The sequence below is a fragment of the Cydia pomonella genome, chromosome 27 (genome assembly GCF_033807575.1).
Source record: "Cydia pomonella isolate Wapato2018A chromosome 27, ilCydPomo1, whole genome shotgun sequence".
NCBI lineage: Eukaryota > Metazoa > Arthropoda > Insecta > Lepidoptera > Tortricidae > Cydia > Cydia pomonella.
In genome coordinates this window covers 10,103,762-10,124,345 of record NC_084729.1, presented here as the reverse complement: position 1 = coordinate 10,124,345, position 20,584 = coordinate 10,103,762, and the positions used below count along the sequence as shown (strand labels likewise).

General features: G+C 38.4%; 1 protein-coding gene across 1 annotated transcript in view; it reads left to right on the top strand.

The window, feature by feature from the left end:
• Window positions 1-20,501, top strand: part of LOC133532529 (zinc finger protein 626-like) — a 31,312-nt gene extending 10,811 nt beyond the window's left edge. Inside the window, exons 5-15 of the mRNA XM_061871247.1 lie at window positions 547-718; window positions 3,582-3,739; window positions 6,674-6,801; window positions 9,203-9,277; window positions 10,586-10,724; window positions 11,420-11,523; window positions 13,362-13,458; window positions 14,209-14,376; window positions 16,531-16,632; window positions 18,367-18,462; window positions 18,844-20,501. Coding sequence (XP_061727231.1) covers window positions 547-718; window positions 3,582-3,739; window positions 6,674-6,801; window positions 9,203-9,277; window positions 10,586-10,724; window positions 11,420-11,523; window positions 13,362-13,458; window positions 14,209-14,376; window positions 16,531-16,632; window positions 18,367-18,462; window positions 18,844-18,996 — 1,392 coding nt within the window. The 3' untranslated portion in view covers window positions 18,997-20,501. The remainder of the gene's footprint in view (window positions 1-546; window positions 719-3,581; window positions 3,740-6,673; window positions 6,802-9,202; window positions 9,278-10,585; window positions 10,725-11,419; window positions 11,524-13,361; window positions 13,459-14,208; window positions 14,377-16,530; window positions 16,633-18,366; window positions 18,463-18,843) is intronic.
• The last annotated feature ends 83 nt before the right edge of the window (window positions 20,502-20,584 follow it).

The following is a 20,584-nucleotide window of genomic DNA, read 5'->3' as shown; positions in this document are numbered from 1 at the left end:
TCTGCCATCTTGTGGCCTGAATCGGAAACAAACTTGTACACTTCCCGCCAAAGCGAGTGCTGCCATCTACCGTTCTCGTACGTTTTCTTCTGTATAGTAGGTTCTGCTATCTTCTTCAACCTAGCGTTTTCCCGGCCTAGCGCCAGGGTCCGCTCTCCTACTTAATCTTCTCCACTTTGCCCGATCTTCGGCATCCTCAGATGTGAGATTGCTCGCCACCATGTCTGCTCTCACGACCTCCAGCCAGCGCTTCTTAGGCCTACCGCGGCCGCGTGATCTAGGGCCTTGGACAGTGAGGTTGAGGCATCTATTTCCGACGTAGTCTACTGGTCTGCGGCTTATATGGCCATACCATCGGAGGCGACTTTCCTGCAGCTTATCCGCTACGTCACGAATTCCAAGGCTGCCACGAATGTGTTCGTTACGTATGCGATCTAATCGCTAAAGATAGTAGGTTCTGCTATCTTGTAAAAAAAATCTGACGTCTCCTGTGCTGCCCCCTACAATGTATGCACGCTCCCTATTTAAATAAACATTTGACCGCAGGTGAAAGTGAAAAGAGACAAGAGCATAAAGACAAAGAAGAAAGTCCAGAAGGTACAAGAAGTAGAGGAAGAACAGAAGGAACCAAAGAAGTACAAGCGGAAACTGAAGGGGTTCAAGAAGTTCTTCGCTAGTGAGGACGATTATATCAAGTTCGAGAACACTTACAATATAGGTACGTATTGAGTATTAGCTTATGTTTCATTTTACTTAAATTTCATTATTAAATCCGTCCTAAGTTGCAAAACAGCCTAGTCCCAAAATGTCTAATTGTTTCCTTCTTGAAATAGCCGCATGTCATAATGACCTTCATTCACATTACCCAAGTTCCAAAATGTCTAATTGTTTCCTTCTTGAAATAGCCGCATGCCATAATGACCTTCATTCACATTACCCAAGTACCAAAATGTCTAATTGTTTCCTTCTTGAAATAGCCGCATGTCATAATGACCTTCATTCACATTAACCAACTTCCAAAATGTCTAATTGTTTCCTTCTTGAAATAGCCGCATGTCATAATGACCTTCATTCACATTAACCAACTTCCAAAATGTCGAATTGTTTCCTTCTTGAAATAGCCGCGTGTCATAATGACCTTCATTCACATTAACCAACTTCCAAAATGTCGAATTGTTTCCTTCTTGAAATAGCCGCATGTCATAATGACCTTCATTCACATTAACCAACTTCCAAAATGTCGAATTGTTTCCTTCTTGAAATAGCCGCATGTCATAATGACATTCATTCACATTACCCAACTTCCAAAATGTCTAATTGTTTCCTTCTTGAAATAGCCGCATGTCATAATGACATTCATTCACATTACCCAACTTCCAAAATGTCGAATTGTTTCCTTCTTGAAATAGCCGCATGTCATAATGACCTTCATTCACATTAACCAACTTCCAAAATGTCGAATTGTTTCCTTCTTGAAATAGCCGCATGTCATAATGACATTCATTCACATTACCCAACTTCCAAAATGTCTAATTGTTTCCTTCTTGAAATAGCCGCATGTCATTATGACTTTCATTCACATTATCCAAGTCTCAAAATACGCAAATTTAGTCAAAGGACCATGGGCAACTTTGTATGGAGCCTGGACCCAACGCCAACAGAAATGAGAGTAAGGTCATTAGATAGGTATTTCTATGCACTTCATTTTGTTCTATGGGCACCAAGCGGAATTCCATTGCAGAACTGAGATATTGGTATTTTAGCCAAAATGTCGTCACCCTTATTACCTAGGCAATAGAGTCCAAGTAAGTAAATTAATTACTGCAGGGTAGATGTTCGCGCACCGCCGGGCGAGCACACTGAATGATTTGCCGCGCTGGCCCGGCGGTGGACTATATTGCCTAGGTAATAAGGGTGACGACATTTTGACTAAAATACCAATATCTCAGTTCTGCAATGGAATTTCGCTTGGTGCCCTTAGAACGAAATGAAGTACATAGAAATACCTATCTAATGACCTTACTCTCAACTCTGTTGGTATTGGGGCCATTTTGACGCATAGTCCTTTCGTATTGCCGATGGTACTTCTATTGAGTTTTGCAATCATAAAATTGCAAAACTGCAATTGTATTTATACTTAACAGTAATACTTAATTGGTATTGCATTGAATGTGTGTGCAATTTGAAATTTTTTAGAGGATTAACAATACTTTTTTAACGGTCTGCTGAAGCCATAAGACGTGAAAATAATAAGACTAAATTTTTGACGACCGGTTTGGCCTAGTGGGTAGTGACCCTGCCTACGAAGTTAATGGTCCCGGGTTCAAATCCTGGTAAGGGCATGTATTTGTGTGATGAGCATGGATATTTGTTCCTGAGTCATGGGTGTTTTCTATGTATTTAAGTATTTATAAATATTTATATATTATATATATCGTTGTCTAAGTACCCTCAACACAAGCCTTATTGAGCTTACTGTGGGACTTAGTCAATTTGTGTAATAATGTCCTATAATATTTATTTATTTATAATTTAAATCGATGTTAAAAAGACATTTTCATACATTGTAATAATTAATTACCTACTATATATATGAGTATTGTATACAATAGTGATATAATCAAGCTTTTCAACTCGTGCCTTACTTAGGCAACTCAGCAAGTTTCGCTGCCTAAAAACGATACTTGACTGAAAAACTCTATCTATCTAAAAGGTATATCTAAAGCTATATCAAGATTGTATATAAAAAAGATATATAAGATTGCATATTATACTATTAGTTACAAAACTGGAGACTGACGACCCCACAGTCAAATTCACTGTTTATTTGTGGGGCTACGACTATTTTTAAGAATACTATTGTATTTAAATAAATAATAAATAACAATCTAAATTTTTAAACTGATATCTTGGTTTGCCAAACTACTTGCGGAGATCGGTACCCCTAGTGTAAATTTATTCGATAGCGAGACGTGACGTACGCGTTTGCGTTAAGTCTCATTTTGTATGGGATTTTGAGTTTCCAAAACGTCCCGCTTGGCGCGCTGTTTCTAAATCCCATACTAAATGAGACTTAGCGCAAACGCGTACGTCACGTCACGAAATCGAATAAATTTACACTAGGGGCTCGGAATGCTTGGGGCAAAACACACTCTCGCGATGTATTTGATGTTTTTAGTCAATTTGTGTAATAATGTCCTATAGTATTTATTTATTTATTTATTTCTACAGTTCTTGCCCAAATTTGTTGTTGATTTATCTTACACACTGATGAATTTCCATTTCAAAAATGAATGCGTCCTTAATTTCCTGTGAAAATATCCTGAAATTTCCGAAAACTTTTCCAACTTTTTGGAAACATTTCGCAACTTGCCCATCTGTACGCAAAGAAAACATTAACTTGTTATAGGTAAAAAACTTAAGTAAGTCACCTGTTGTATGTAGTTGTGACGTGTTCGAATTGACATTTGTTTTGTTTGTGTGTGTCTTTTAAACATGTATTGTGTATTCGAACACGTCACAACTACATACAACAGGTGACTTACTTAAGTTTTTTACCTAAAACGTTTTGTTACTGGCAGAGATAGTAAAGCTATCAGAAGAAGAGCAGCAAAAAGAGCTAGACGCACGCAAAGAGTCGAGCAACTACCTCCGCTCGGCGTACCGCTGCGAGAGGTGCTTCAAGGGGTTCCTGTCGCACACCACCTTCGAGAACCACCAGAAGAAGACACACGACCCGGTAACTTTCATTTAGATATAATTATAGGAGTTATTTTTATAAATATTTATATATTATATATATCGTTGTGTAAGTACCCACAACACAAGCCTTATTGAGCTTACTGTGGTACTTAGTCAATTTGTGTAATAATGTCCTGTAATATTTATCATTTATTTATTTTATTTAACTTGCCCTGTTAGTATGTATGGGACAAATCTTGCAAGTTAAATTTGACCCACTTCCCGGTTTCCGATGAAGCTGAAATTTTGCATACATAGTTTCTCGAAGCGCTTCATCGTTTTTTTGAATCCTCATGACTTGGGTTTGGATTATACCAGATAAACAATATTCTCGGGAAAAGATGTCAATAGTAGACTTTTAAGCATTAAAAAAATCAATTGCATAGCTTTACTTTTTTTTCAAAAAAACCTATTTATTGACAATAACAATATACATAATGGATATATACAGATGATTACTATAACTAGCTTATATCTAAAATAGGCCCTTGAGGCATTGTACCAAGGATGCTGGCGGCATTTCCTCGTTGTATCGCAATACTGATACGTTGTGCGAGGAAGCCGCCAGCTCTTCGGTCACCAGTTACGTCAACCAGACGTTTCGCGATTTCTCCAAAAAACTTGTTAAACTTTTTAAGCTGCGGTCTGGTCGCACCTTTACCTACTCAGTAAAGGGCTATTTAGCAAATGTACCAAATATCTAATTGCAAAGAATTATTACCATAAAATTGTTACCTATTGTTTTGACTTGTAAATAAGTATTGTTAAATATTGCATGCCTTCGCTGGTAGAACATAAGATACTTTTACAGTACATATGGGGCTACTTTATAGCACTAGTGCGAGAAGTAGCATATTATGTTACTGTGTCGAACATTTAAAGGGCCATATGTACTGTAAAACGTTGTACGATACATGTGCGAATAGGTAATTCGCAACTCGTGTCGATTTAAAACACTCCCTTCGGTCGTGTTTTAATTTATCGCCACTCGTTTCGAATTTCCTATTTTTCGCACTTGTATCGTAATGTACTATTTTAATGTTATCACCTCATGTAATTTAACTATGTTCTTGCAATAAATTATACTGATTGATAAATGAATAAAGCCCATGTGATGGTAACGAAACGGCCAAGTTATATATTTTGACTAAGGTGTAGAGTTCAGAGTTCAGAGAAGGGTCCTTATGCTTCTGCACACGGAGGAATGGATTATTTGAATTTGAATTTTGAAAACATCTATTTCATGTAACTGTGACACATACATTTTGTTAGACAAAAAAAAAACAGTTTCAAAAGGGTTAGTACCTAACCCTAAAAATTATACCTAAACCTACACACTTAACCTACCGGCTACCACTGTATGGAACCCATAGGGGAATGTAGTCCCGCACAGTGTAGCATTAGCGGACAATCAGGCTTGACGACCGGTTTGGCCTAGTGGGTAGTGACCCTGCCTACGAAGCTGATGGTCCCGGGTTCAAATCCTGATAAGGGCATTTATTCGTGTGATGAGCATGGATATTTGTTCCCGAGTCATGGGTGTTTTCTATGTATTTAAGTATTTATAAATATTTATATATTTATATATATCGTTGTCTAAGTACCCTCAACACAAGCCTTATTGAGCTTACTGTGGGACTTAGTCAATTTGTGTAATAATGTCCTATAATATTTATTTTATTTATTATTATTTATTATCCCCTATCAGGGACGCGGCGCGCCTGCGCAAGGTCGTGGAGGTACTATGTAAAAGGACGCATTAGGCGTGGAACGCCACAAATGTTTTAAATTTTAAAGCCCTACCTTCATTGGTTCATGCTATACATTATCTATCAGTACCTATCTAAGTAATTAATGTTGCACCAATTATATTGAATTTATTTTTCGCATGGTAGTAGCTAATACTATTTGCAGTTTATGTGTTTTTTTCCATAGGTGTACCTTTGCAGAAAAACGACTAAAAATGTGTACATAAAATGACGTTTTTGACATTATCTCGGTGATGGTTCAAGATAGGGAACTGAAGCCCCCCCCCCCCCCCCCCCCCCACACAAACATTCGAACATAACCGCCTCACTAGCCTAGACATAAAACGCCAGTTACGGAAAGAGAGACCTAAGCCCTCCTACATGTACACGTTCAACGCAGCTGGCCAACTTTATTGGCACTAGAGTATTTAAGAGTAAGTTCGGCCTGGCCAGCCACATTAGGGCTCATGCTAGACAACGTCCATAATGTGTTTATTTGGGGTCGCCGTCATTCAAAACGATGAGTAGGACTATATATATTATAAGGTAGCCAACAAATAACATTATAATAAATAAATAGTTTAAAAAAACACTAGAAAAACACGCTTTTATAAATGTGAAACCTGATCGTGTTCAAATTCCATTACGTGACCTTTCTCACAAGTGCAAACACGACTATGATGCGATATTCCATCATGGAATGCCAGTGCCAACCTTCCGGCTTCATCATCAGACCTTGAAACCTAATCGTGGTCAAAGTTCATTACAAGACTTTTTTAACAAATCCAAACACAGCTCTGATACGATGTTCCATCATGAAGTTCCAGTTCATATCTTCCGGCTCCGTCTTCAGATCAGTTCGACAGTACCATATTATTGTAGTGTCATCAGAGCTACATACAGCTGCCAATTTTCATGACGCTACGATCCTTGGAAGATGGTTAAATTAGTTACCTTAGATTCCATTACATAGTTACATACAGGTCGACCTAATAAAAGCGTGTTAAAAATCCGATATTCGTCACAGGGGCCACTTCTCCTTCCTTAGCCTGCTGGATTTATTATTAAGTAGGCTTAATATCTAACAAAGCTTTCTTGGTTATACATTTAATCTTAGCCTCTATATTATCAATGACATAGCCAAGAAAACTATTCAGGATAATTGTTTGTATTGTTGCCCGCAGAGTAACGGGCGCAACGAGTGCGTCCTGTGCGGGGCTCGCTTCCGGCACCCGGCTGGCCTCAGGAAGCACTTCGAGTCGCACACTCTCAAATTCATATGCAAGATTTGCCAGTTCATGACAAGACACCGGTAAATACATAATATACACATACATATATACACGTACATATATATATATATATATATATATATATATATAACCCGTTCATTTATTTATTTATTTAACTCTACAAGCTCTCAAGTTCAAACGCTACAAGCTTTTATTAAACTTACAATGTTACTCGTAGTACAGAATGTTTTTATTAATAACGTGTAATATTTTACGATGTGAATATATAGGTCATACTGGACAACTTTCATTATGGAATCATTGGGATCAACCCCGAAATCGCGAAAAAAGTGATTCTCATGAATATCTACATGAAACCAGCAAAATGTATGGTATTGCCCACTAACTTTTCATGATTTCCGGGTCGGTCTTACAGTAAAAGATGCTCAGTATGAGTATGTCCGTATCTTTAGGTATTTAAAAGAATCTCAACAAACCAGAATTAGTAAGTAAAAAGTAAGTAAGTAAATATTCTTTATTAGTTACTCAACGTAACAATGAAGCTGCTGTAACCGTGCTATTTTGTTAATAAGAATACAAGGTGCCCGTGAGCATTGCAAGAGATTTTAACGGTGCATTCCTGATGGCAACAGAAGCCAAAAATGTTCAGACTTTTTTTGAAATCCGACAAAAAAAAAAAAAAAAATTTCCTTTTTTTGAACACTCCTGTACATAAAACGTAATTTTTATTGATAAACACATAACTTTAAATTAACTAAAAAGTTTTTTTTTTATTTGGGGGTAGCCTCTCGAATACATTTTTTAATTTTTCGATGTCAATCAATCAATATTTTATTTGTCAATCAATAGGTATGTCCAGACTAGACCTCAAAGTGGCAATACCGCAGTCAAAAATGTGTTTCGTACCGACTTATGGCGAAAGAATGATTTCGAAAAACATTTAATTATCTCAAAAACTAGGCCTAATCCAGAAAATTTTATATGACATTTTAGTTTCTAAATATTACCAGGAATGCTTAGTTAAAATGTCTCGGCACCTTGTATATTGGGATGATTTCATTAATCAATAGCAATTTATTTTTGTATTATTTGCTATTACTTCGCCCTAGTAAAGAACTTAAACGAGATCGAATACGTAGCTATTTGAGGGTAGATGAAAACATAAATAGGTTAAAGCTAGAACGATGAGGAACAGATCCTGGCAGTTTTCTATTTGGTTGGTTTTCTGATAAATGTTTCAAGTACCCGAAAATATAAAAACTGTTTACATTTATTTAACTACCTGAAGATACCGACTATATATTCACATCGTAAAATATTACGTAAAAAACATCCTATTTATAAGTCGTCGAAATTTTCAAAATATTTTCGATCATTTATTGGTATCAGATTGATTTGAAACTTCAACTTCTTCTTCAACATTTATTCAGCATAGAGGCCACAAGGGCACGTTTACACGTCAACGTGGAATTTACATACAAGCAAAAACTGAAAATATAAATGCAAACTAAAGTATTATTATTAATTAGAGATGTGTATAAATTTACTTAATGTCGAATTAAAAAAAAAACTTAAATACTGGTAATAATATTTAAAAAAAACTGAATATATTAAAAGGTATAAATGTCAGAATTCAAAAATTATATAGTTAATCAAATTATCCTTAGAGATGTATAGGATCTCCAAGAGTCAAAATTCTGTAATTAAAAGATTCATTAAGATAAAAGAAACATACGAGAACCTAATTTAACTGTAATTATACTCAAAAAGTTAATAAAGATAAAGATATTTTATTATTCAAGTAGTCATATTACAATGCGCTTATGAACGTCAAATAAAGCTACACCGGCTCTAACCCTACACCTCTGACCCGAGAAGATTTAAATCCCCCCTCAATTGGAGGAGGGTATCCCAATATGGACCGGCAAGAAACTCGGCGGGACACATCTTTTCAAAACATTACTTCTTATAATTAACAAGCATTAAATAAGAATACTATAGAAATCATGCAATTACATACAGTAGCTACTTTTCTTTATAGAAATTTGATAAAATAAAATACGTAGCTCTTTCAGAAAACATATCGAATAATAAATATTGATATAAATTTGACTTACCTACTTGTAATCGGTGACAAATTTGTTGAATCGTGCACTAACCCTAAGTAGGTAATTTATATAACATATTATTAATTTTTTACCTTATAAATAACATGATGACTTGAAAGACATATGCGACCTATTGGATACTGATTATGTATTTGTTCTGCTTTAAACATGTTTTTTATTTTATAATAAGTGACATTTATCCAAAAAATGCTGTACCTACTAGTATTAGTTGAATATGTACCTACCTCAAAATGACCTGTAAAACATTGACTTTTATCAATAAATTTCTTGTATCTTGTAATGCAGTGTATTCCATGGCACGCTGTAGGTAAAACGTTATGGTTTTCGACAGGAGCATGGCGGTGATGCACGCCGACTTCCACTCGGGGAAAACCTTCGTCTGCAAATACTGCGGCCTTACCTTCAAGTGAGTATGTTAAGTCCATATTTTTTTTTTAATTTATTTAGAACACAAACAGTCACATATACAAATGGATTTGAAGTACAATGTAGAGTACTTAACATACTTAAGAATCATAGACCTGGAGGTTCATTATTAAGTACATAATGTTAACATACATACTGACAGCATAAAGAAAATGAAATCATGAGCCATACTTAAATTCTATTTACTAGTCTTCAGAGGAAAAAAAAATACAATAAGTAGTAATACAGTAAGCAGGTTTGACATTACTCTCTGTTTCATTAATTATCGGATATGTTAATTTAATTATTTTATTTTACTTAAAGATTTTAATCGTTTGATGTCCGAAACACTTACCAATTTTAATTCCGGAAATTACTCATAATTCCATCAATAAGACTGTCTCTGTTTAGCCCAATGGTTGACTGGTAGATGCCTTAATGGGTTAAGTCCGCCATTTGTACTCTATTTTTGTAAATAAATAAATAAGAGCCTATTTTCGGAACTACCTCTAAATGGTCACGTACTGTGCGGTTTAAGAGGAATTGCCTCCCGCGGACGGCGGCTGTGGAATGAGCCCTGCCGAGGTTTCCCGAGGGGCTACAGTATGGGGTTCTTCAAAAAAAGGAGTGTACAGTTTCTTGAAGGTTCTTAATCATTAGCTGAGTCCACACAGAGCGAGCATACGCGCGAGGCAATTTCCTCACGCACAAACCGGCCAGTGTAGACGTGCCTCGGCCGAGACGGCGCGCGCGTTTTCCTCGCCCGAGCGCGCCGCCTCAGCCGAGGCACGTCTACACTGGCCGGCATTATGTCAAATTTCCATTTCTAGATTTAAGCCACTAGATGGCAGACTCTACTGTGCGAAATAGAGCCAGCGTGGATTGTAGGAGGCAGCACCTGCTTAGAAGCGTGAATTGTTTTCGCTTACGATTCTGGTCACGAGATGGCAGACTCTCCAACACGCACGGTCTCTATAGATCATTTTGATGGCCTCGTCATTGTGTTGCTATTTTTTATTTTATTTATTTAAGGTTTACCAACAGATACAACACTACAAAAAATACAGATAAAAACCCAAAAATACATTAGTAAGTGTCTATCCAATTATAGGTAAACACAACATGCGTTAATACTTAATATATGTATATTTAATCAATTAAGACCTAAAGTATAAAGTAATATAACATACTTATCGTTAAATTTAGTTCGTCCTTTACATGCAGCTAGCGTTTTTATACTATAGCATTATATATAAATGTCCCTATACTTTCCTTGTTTTATCTTTGTATGATATTATTTGTTCTACAGCAAACAGACCACATTCAACACGCATACCCGTGTGCAGCACCCTTTAGAGAATGCCTCGGCGGGCACGTGCGACGTGTGTGGCGAGACCTTTACTGGCAAGCGGGGGCTGCAGCAGCATAAGGCCATCGCGCATAAGAAGGTCACTAAACAGACAATTAAATATCATAAGATAATCTTATACAAATTGACTAAGTCTGGTAAATACAGTAACAGCAAAGAGAATTTGAAATAGAGGTGGATTGTTAAATAAAAATTTGTAGCCACAGTAGATTTACTGCCATCTTTCGACACATGTTTATAACTTTTAGATCGCCAAAAGTTTGATCCTTATTCTTTCACTGATATGTGTTAAATATCAAAAAGTTGCGGCATCTACTAGAGCTGGTCTCTTCAAGGCTAGAGTAAATAGGTATCTCATAGGTAAGCGTGCTCCACCGTAGACCGCATCATCACTTACCATCAGGTGTGATCGTGGTCAAACGCCTGCCTATCTACATATATATAAAGCATCGTTTTACTGTGGCTACAAAGATTACTTTGACAATATATATTGGTAAGTATCTCAGTAGATAAAAATGTAGACATAAACGCGCGACTCCCGCCCGCGCCGTTTAGTCTTCTATGGGAGCGCGGCGGCACGATGCACGATGATCAATTATAGCTGACTACAGCGTACCGAAATGAATCTTATAGTTGAGTTGGGATCCCATACATGAAAAGTACACAATTATAGTTTGGTATACGACATCTTAATTCGACCATCACAGTCGACGAGTAGAAAAACAATATTTTAATCTGCAGCGGAAGGAAAACTAAAATATAATTTTGTTGCAGCTCACAACGCCAGAACTAAAATGCCGCTCATGTCTGGTTCAGTTCGAGAACGTTGACGCGAAAACACGTCACAAGATCAATAATGTCTGCGACCCGAAATTTAGGTAAGTGATTATTTAAATGTAGCTTTTTAGTTTTATCGTGATCTTGTACCATTTTGAAGGCGGGTCCGCACAGAGCGAGCAGCCTCGCGAGGAAATTTCCTCGTGCGGCAAACGACGGGCCTCGCGCGGCCGCGTGCTCGTGGAACTTTTGCCTCCGCACGTTTGCCTCAGCCGAGCCAATTTGCTCGGCAACATGGTGTCACTCAGTCAGCTGTTCAAAATGGCGCCGCACGTGATAACTGCAGTGGCTTGCCTTTCTTTTTTCTATTTAAAGCAATTTAAAAGAAAATGAAGAAGAAAAGGACACGACAATTTGCGACACTCGTTATTATTATTATTTTCATCACACTTGCTTGAAAAAGATCTTATTTCATGCAGGTGTGCTGAAGGACAAAGGCCTATTTTGTCCACGCGGGAGTTATGGATTGTGAAAAAAAAAAGCTATAACTCCCTAGGGAGTTATGTCACTTATTCATACAAACCAAGTAGCATGAGTTTTACTTTTAAAATACTGAACTTTATAATTTAATATTTTTGTTTCTGTTTAAAATTATTTAATTTGATTAATTTAACAGCCGATTAAAATATTTTTACATAATTTTCAGTCGTGGCTGAATGCCGAATAGGTCTGTGCCTTCGATGCCTCACCTGCCAAGAAATTACAAAATGGCGGACGAATGTTTGAAATGTCGCCGTATTTAAGAATTATTTTGCTTAAAATTTAGTTTTTACTTCGCAAGTGTGATGAAAAACATTGTGTGTAACTCCGGGGTAAGAATATTGCAAACTCGGGTCTTTAATTACCACCCTCGTATCCAAAATTTCACTTACCCCCCTCGTTGCACAATGTACTATTTCCAACGTTGTCATGTTTTGAAACTTTTAACGTAAGTACAGACAAAATAACCACGCGTACCATAAACAATCACATCTAAACTGGCGCGTGGCAAACGACTGAGGCGCCTTTGAGCATGCCGACAAACCGACACCGAGCGGCTCGGCCAAGGTCACGCAAGGAAAACTTGCGTTCTGCCTCGGCCGAGGCACGTCTACACTGGCCGTAGCGTGCGAGAGGAAATTGCCTCGCGCGTGTGCTCGCTCTGTGTGGACCCCTCTAATAAAATAAATTTCTAAATAGAATGGAATAGGAGACCTTTTTAGCCGACTAGAGAATATTCACTCCGTGCATGAATGTGGCCGCATTACTGGGTGTGAGTCATTGCTTGTTTGAAAGTTGACAGATGCCAAATGGTATGAAGATGTCGTTCCACGAAGTCCATATTTTCACCACGTCATGTGTTGGCGTCGCTTGCGTTTTCGCCTCCATCAACTCGCATATAACCAATAGAAAAAAAAACAATAGAACAGGGGTTCCCAAACTTTTTCACCATGCGGCGCAGTTACAAGTTTAGTATTTTGTAACGGCGCCCTTGTAAATTTAAAATCACGGTCGAAAAAGAGTGACACGACGCTATATTATTTACCGATGCGAGGGCTCAAATAGGTACCCGCGAATATTTGTGGTTTCGGATAATGATAGAACTCACGGCGCCCCTCTTTACTTTCTACGGCGCACCAGGGCGCCGCGGCGCACACTTTGGGAACCCCTGCAATAGAATGAACCTATAAAGAATATATTTGATACTTGCCTGCGCCTCCGACATTACACGCTTAAAAAGAGAAGATACTAAAATAAATATCTTTGTACAAATCAGTACGGCTAAAATGGTCGGTTCTTTATCATTTGTCACCATGCTTGTCACGTTCTAACAAGTATGTAAGTGTAAAAGTGACGGGCATAGTGACAAGTGATAAGTGAACCAATGCTGCCACCGCAGGCCGTGTCCGGCGTGCGGCGAGCGGTTCGAAGACGAGGAAAGAGCGAAGAAACACTACCAGGACCACCACGTCAAGGAACACTACAAATGCGACCAGGTGCGTACACTTGAGTACATTCTAAAAAATAACCGAGGGTTCCGTACTGTTATAGCGGCAACAGAAATACATAATCTGTGAAAATGTCAACTTTCTAGTTATCACGGTTCATGAGATACAGTCTGGCGACAGACGGACAGACAGACAGACGGACAGCGGAGTCTTAGTAATAAGGTCCCGTTTTACCCTTTGGGTACGGAACCCTAAAAATGATAGTTTGTGTCAAACCTTGGAAGCTACGTTAGAAATATTTCTTGATATTCCAGTCGCCGACCAAGGTGCTCACAAATATCTGAACACGCACTCTAACGCCTTGACAATAGAGGCGTGTTCAGATATTTGTAAGCATATCCGATATCTCCGATCCGATCCGATATCTGATGGCGACGGTCCATTGGGTTTAAATTCGGAATATTATAAGAGATTGGTAAGCAATATTATGATGTGACCGAGCAGATCTGATGATGAAAAGGAAGGCGCCCCTTTAATATGGTAGTTTCTATGAACTACATTTTACAAGCTGTTAAAAATAGGTACTTTTTTAGCAAAATAGTACGACAAGGGCATAAAGCGATATAATTTTTTTATTGAGGCTTTGCCAGCCTTGCATTTTTCTTATAATCTCAATATGTCTTGAAATTCCATTTATTTTATAATGGACGGCTCATTTTCTATCCATTTAGCTAAATTTTGGTATAATATTCAACATGTGTCAAGTACCCAATTGTTTATTTTGTCTATGTTATCCAGTGTGACACAACGTTCGCGAAAAAATCCTCCCTGGCCGTCCACTTCGAGCGAGTCCATCTCAAGATCAAACCGAAGAAACCCGCCTTTTACAAGTACCACCAGTACGGGAAGGGCCGCATGAAGATACGGAACGCCGAGATCTGCGAGATCTGTGGGAAAGGATATCCGGTAAGTTGAAGCGCCGCGCGTGTGAGACCCCTGGAGCAGTTCTACAAGTACCACCAGTACGGGAAGGGCCGCGTGAAGATACGGAACGCCGAGATCTGCGAGATCTGTGGGAAAGATATCCGGTAAGTAGAGCGGCGAGCGTGTGACACCCCTGGAGCAATTGTACAAGTACCACCAGTACGGGAAAGGCCGCATGAAGATACGGAACGCCGAGATCTGCGAGATCTGTGGGAAAGGATATGTGGTAAGTTGAGCGTCGAGCGTGTGCCACCCCTGGAGCAGTTCTACAAATACCACCAGTACGGGAAAGGCCGCATGAAGATACGGAACGCCGAGATCTGCGAGATCTGTGGGAAAGGATATGTGGTAAGTTGAGCGTCGAGCGTGTGCCACCCCTGGAGCAGTTCTACAAATACCACCAGTACGGGAAAGGCCGCATGAAGATACGGAACGCCGAGATCTGCGAGATCTGTGGGAAAGGATATGTGGTAAGTTGAGCGTCGAGCGTGTGCCACCCCTGGAGCAGTTCTACAAATACCACCAGTACGGGAAAGGCCGCATGAAGATACGGAACGCCGAGATCTGCGAGATCTGTGGGAAAGGATATGTGGTAAGTTGAGCGTCGAGCGTGTGCCACCCCTGGAGCAGTTCTACAAATACCACCAGTACGGGAAAGGCCGCATGAAGATACGGAACGCCGAGATCTGCGAGATCTGTGGGAAAGGATATGTGGTAAGTTGAGCGTCGAGCGTGTGCCACCCCTGGAGCAGTTCTACAAATACCACCAGTACGGGAAAGGCCGCATGAAGATACGGAACGCCGAGATCTGCGAGATCTGTGGGAAAGGATATGTGGTAAGTTGAGCGTCGAGCGTGTGCCACCCCTGGAGCAGTTCTACAAATACCACCAGTACGGGAAAGGCCGCATGAAGATACGGAACGCCGAGATCTGCGAGATCTGTGGGAAAGGATATGTGGTAAGTTGAGCGTCGAGCGTGTGCCACCCCTGGAGCAGTTCTACAAATACCACCAGTACGGGAAAGGCCGCATGAAGATACGGAACGCCGAGATCTGCGAGATCTGCGGCAAAGGATATCCGGTAAGTTGAGCGACGATCATTAAAATATCCTTAAGAGATGTAAAGGGTCTCCAAGACTTGAATTCTTATATAAATAATTAAAAGACAGAACCGAATTAAGTCTCACATTAATGCCAGTCAAAAGTAAAGTTACATACCTATAACATATAGCCCGTGTAAGCTTAAACAGACCGGTCTCCACAAACAGCACCCGTTCACGAGTATGACGTGTATCTCAGCCATCGCCTCCCTCAACCTTCATTCGGGAAAGTGGCGACCAGATCAACGACGCCACCGTCACCGCCACGCTAAATAATTGAATTGAATTTGTACCCGAAATGTGAACATTACATAACTTTTATTGAAGAATAGTAGATTGTTGACCAAGGGTGGAAAGTGAACCATATCACCGGAGATATTTCGAGTAGTTCGAGGGTGAGATGGTTACTTTTACCCGAGTTAAACACTCTACTTTTCATTTCGACTATGTGGAAAGTCAAACAGAAGAAATGTAGGTTATGACTGGAATTGGCGCCATTCATATTTTGATCGGCAAAAAAATCTAAAACCATAAAGAATCCGAGCCTTACGAGCCGACTATACGAGCCTTAAAAAAGTGAAGTTGAATGAATGAATCTAATGTAATGATAATATTTTAAACATTCTAGTCGTTTATATTGATTTATTAAAAATATTTGTTTATTTCATATATTACTACCCGAAGGGCAGAAAATGCAATTATCCACCCGGCTATCAGCCTGTGAAAGGCGAACTTTCCGAGTAAGAGAGATGAAAATGATATTTTAATCCATCGTGCTAAGTTGTTGTATGACATAGGTAGCAGGTGTGTGCCAGGTCCGTTGAAAGCATTTCTGTAAAACATATATTTTGAATTGTTGTCATTTGCTACCTGCTATCCTGCTACCCTAAGGTTGTCTGGAAGAGATCGCTTACAGCGATAAGACCGCCTGTTGCTACCTTTCTTTACATTGTAAATCTGTTTTTTTTTTTTTTTTTATTTGTCTTCTTTGTGGTGCAATAAAGAATATTTACTTACTTACTTACATTTGCGTGTAGGACACGACGTGGCTGCGGTACCACCAGCGCACACACACGGGCGAGCGGCCCTACAAGTGCGCGCAGTGCCCCAAGAGCTACATGACCCCCGCTGGTTTACAGGTACACACTTATTGACAGATAAATTACACTTTAGATTCGAGTCTGGCTACCCCTGTTGTTTTTAGCACTATTTAGAATACAACACAAACCTTTTATCACAGAAAAAGGTGAAAACAAGCGAACAACACATAATACACGGTGTATAATCTGTACTCTAGTCTCGAAGGGGAAAGCTCAAAATCAAACACCTCGTTTAATTATAAACGGAAGTATGTTTATTTCGGCTGAACTATCAACCACACTAATCATCTCTAAATACAAAAATAAGTTTTATATCTTATGTATACTACGATGACCTACCGTTCGCGTGATGTAGGATTTTTGATAGACGTAATAGTGACATCTACCGGGAAATGTAGTAAACATATCTACTTAGGCGTTTTATACACACGGTGTAACAAGGAACCCGAAAGATTGTAACAGTGATTTATTTATGAATTTGTTAGATTTAAAAATTATGTAAAACGTAAGCTTACCTCTAAAGCCTATTATAGCACACAAGACTACATGAATGATGAAACACCGTGGGATTAATTGTGATTGTAAAGAATGAATTATTTATTGTTATGTTATTAATGATGAAATTGATAATTCAATGTATATATATATATACCGTATTTTTTGACATTTAGATTTTATTCTAGAAAGGTTCTAGACTAGTATTTTTATACAATTTTGATGTTTGACGATCCTTTTGTGAAATTCGTATTATTAAGTTTACCATATCTATAATAGTTCAATGTTTTTTTAGAACAATAATAACTGCATCAATAAATTGCTCTGATATTTAGATTAAGATGATATTTGTCAAATTTGACCATTTAAAAGTGCTTGTTGCTAGACCTATTTGAATAACGAATATTAAAAAAATTAAAGACTTGCTTATATATATATTTTAACGCGTTTGAGATGTGGTGTTGGCGGTTTTACGGATACCTTGGACAGCTACGTGCTAATAAGTCCATATTGGAAGTGCTACGCATAAAATGCCGGTTGTCAACGATATGCCAGCATCTAAGTTAGTTATTAGACGAGTTATTATGACTGGCATACAAATACAAACCGACCAACCGACTTCAATATTTCGAAAAACGTTCTCAATTTCTCGGAATCCTTGTCATGTAGGTATGTTTGTGACGAAGAGTCCGACCAAGCTAAGTTGGCAACGATTTTGATAGCCCAGCCTGAGCAAGTGTTAAGTAAACGTCATAATTTCATAGAATAGAAGTCTAAAATAATACTTGCGCTGTCTGGGCTATCAAAATCGCTGCCAACTTATCTTGTTCTGACTGTACTTTTTTTTATAATATAGGACATTCTTACAAGTCCCACAGTAAGCTCAATAAGGTTTGTGTTGAGGGTACTTAGACAACGACATATATAACATATAAATATTTATAAATACTTAAATACATAGAAAACACACATGACTCAGGAACAAATATCCGTGCTCATCACACGAATAAATGCCCTTACCAGGATTTGAATCCGGGACCATCGGCTTCATAGGCAGGGTCACTACCCACCAGGCCAGACAGGTTCACAGAACAGGACTGCACAGTTAGAATTTGACTATGGCATCCTGGAGAAATCGAGAGAACTTTAAATATTACTTGTACATATATATTTGGCGAAGTGGAACTGCTGGTAAAGACCATAATATGGTTGGCAATGGTTTGAGAATCGGTTTTCTATTATTTGCCCTCGTGTGTTTTAATAATGTACATGTTTCAGCGTCACGCGGTGATCCACACGGGCGTGCGGCGCTGGCAGTGCGCGGAGTGCCCCAAGACCTTCCTGCACCAGTCCTCCATCTACACGCACAAACTGGTAACGTATACATATTTATTTATTTTATTTTATTATTCAAATTAGTTACACAGCATTACAGTACACTACACTAAGGCACTTTTTTTTTTACATTAAATCCTACTTTAGAAGATTCTGAAGGAACCACGCCAAAAACGCGCGTTAACAGTGTAAAATCATGTATTACGCGGAAAATTGTGCTAAACGTAATCATTTAACAGATTTTTTTCTGTATACTGTGTCTACAAATCTGTTACACAAATAAAAATAATTCTGATTTTTTTTTCCATTTCATTCTAAATGAGAGATTATGTCTATGCCCAGAAGTGTGATAGCTGAATAATTATTATAATTTTAAATTAATTTCATTTGCATTCTCTGTATTTTATAATTATTTCTCAGGTTCACACGGGTGAGAAACCATACGTCTGCCAAATCTGCAGCAAGGCGTTCACTCAGTCAGGGTCCCTGCAAACTCACGTCAAGTACGTCCACATGAAGCTAAAACCTCCTCCGCGACGTCGCCGACAAGAACTTTATAAGCCGCCCAGCTGAATGCCGTGAATAACTTCCACATACGGGAGAACACATACGCATGCAAGATGTGCAGCAAAGTGTTCACATGGCGCTCAAGACGTCTGTAATAGGAGCTCTACAAGTAGCCCAGTTGAACCACAGAATATATAATAACGTACAGAAACAGCACATAGGCGGGAAACCATACGCATGCGAAAGCTGCAGTAAAGCAAGAACCTCAGAGTTGCTAGCTAAAAGTGGTCATAGTAGCCTATGGACGCCGGCAACTCCACGGGTGATACATGCGCGTTGCTGACTCTTGCTTTGAAAACGTCTAGATTATATTTGACGTAAAAAAGAGACTTTTAAATTGCCCAGAACTATGACAAAGATCTGATGTAACATTAATTCTAAAATACTAATGCTTCCATATTGGAAATTCTGTCTACCAGTTATAGTAAGGTGAGAGTGTGTAGAATATTTGATGTAAATGTAATATTTTAAGTATTTATAATGATGTTCTGGCCTGCCTAAATAAATATTATATGACATTATTACACAAATTGACTAAGTCCCACAGTAAGCTCAATAAGGCTTGTGTTGAGGGTACTTAGACAACGATATATGTAATATATAAATATTTTAATACATAGAAAACATACATGACTCAGGAACTCCGAGCTCATCACACAAATAAATGCCTTTACCAGGATTTGAACCCGGGACCATCGGTTTCATAGGCCCCACTACCGGGCCAGGCCGTTTGGACTGAATTAATGTTTTGTTTTTATTGATTAAATAAATGTACCAGCATTTTATTATATTTTTTCATATTGTAGGTCTGATTTGATTTATATTGCAGATCATCGCACTGACTTTTTTTGGCAGGCCACGATATGTATTTAGTTAAATTTGTATGACGAATAGGGTTTGCTCTAAAATTCATTTTTTATACTAAAAACGGCTTTAAATATGTTAAGTGAACATAATATATTTTGACAGATGCTTACGCGCCCAAAACGCTCTTTGAAAATTGTGTGACGTCACAGTTTACGGTTTGACACATAACTACATACGCACGTAGAAGATACGAACTGTCAACTGACATTTGTCATTTGTTGTTTATCGCCTAACTGTCAACAGTGTCAATCCGAGAGTTGTGACGTCATCAGAATCTTCAATAACGTTTCGAGTTTGGTCACGTGACGTGTGTCAAAAGACATTTTAAATTCAATATTTACAGAAATATGGTCATTACAGTTCCCTTAAAAGTAGTTTAACATGTTCTTATAATCCAAAAGAATTTATTGGGATACTATTCGACCCCGAGATTTGTAGATGGAAACAACCCTATTGAAGTAATATTTTAATATTAGAACGGGCAGATTTTGTACAAGTACAAAGCATTCTTAAAGAAAAATATGAACGTAAATTCGCGGGGAAAGAAATCTGCAGTCAGTTCTAATAATAAAATTATACTGTACTATAGTGTAATGTACTTTGAGTGAAAGATTGATGGTGTAAATATAATTTATTGAAATCAGCATTTTTAATATCACACCGCTCCTTCCTTCCGCCGTCGTCCCTCGGGCGGCGAGACACAGCTGTAAGAATACGTGTCCACTTT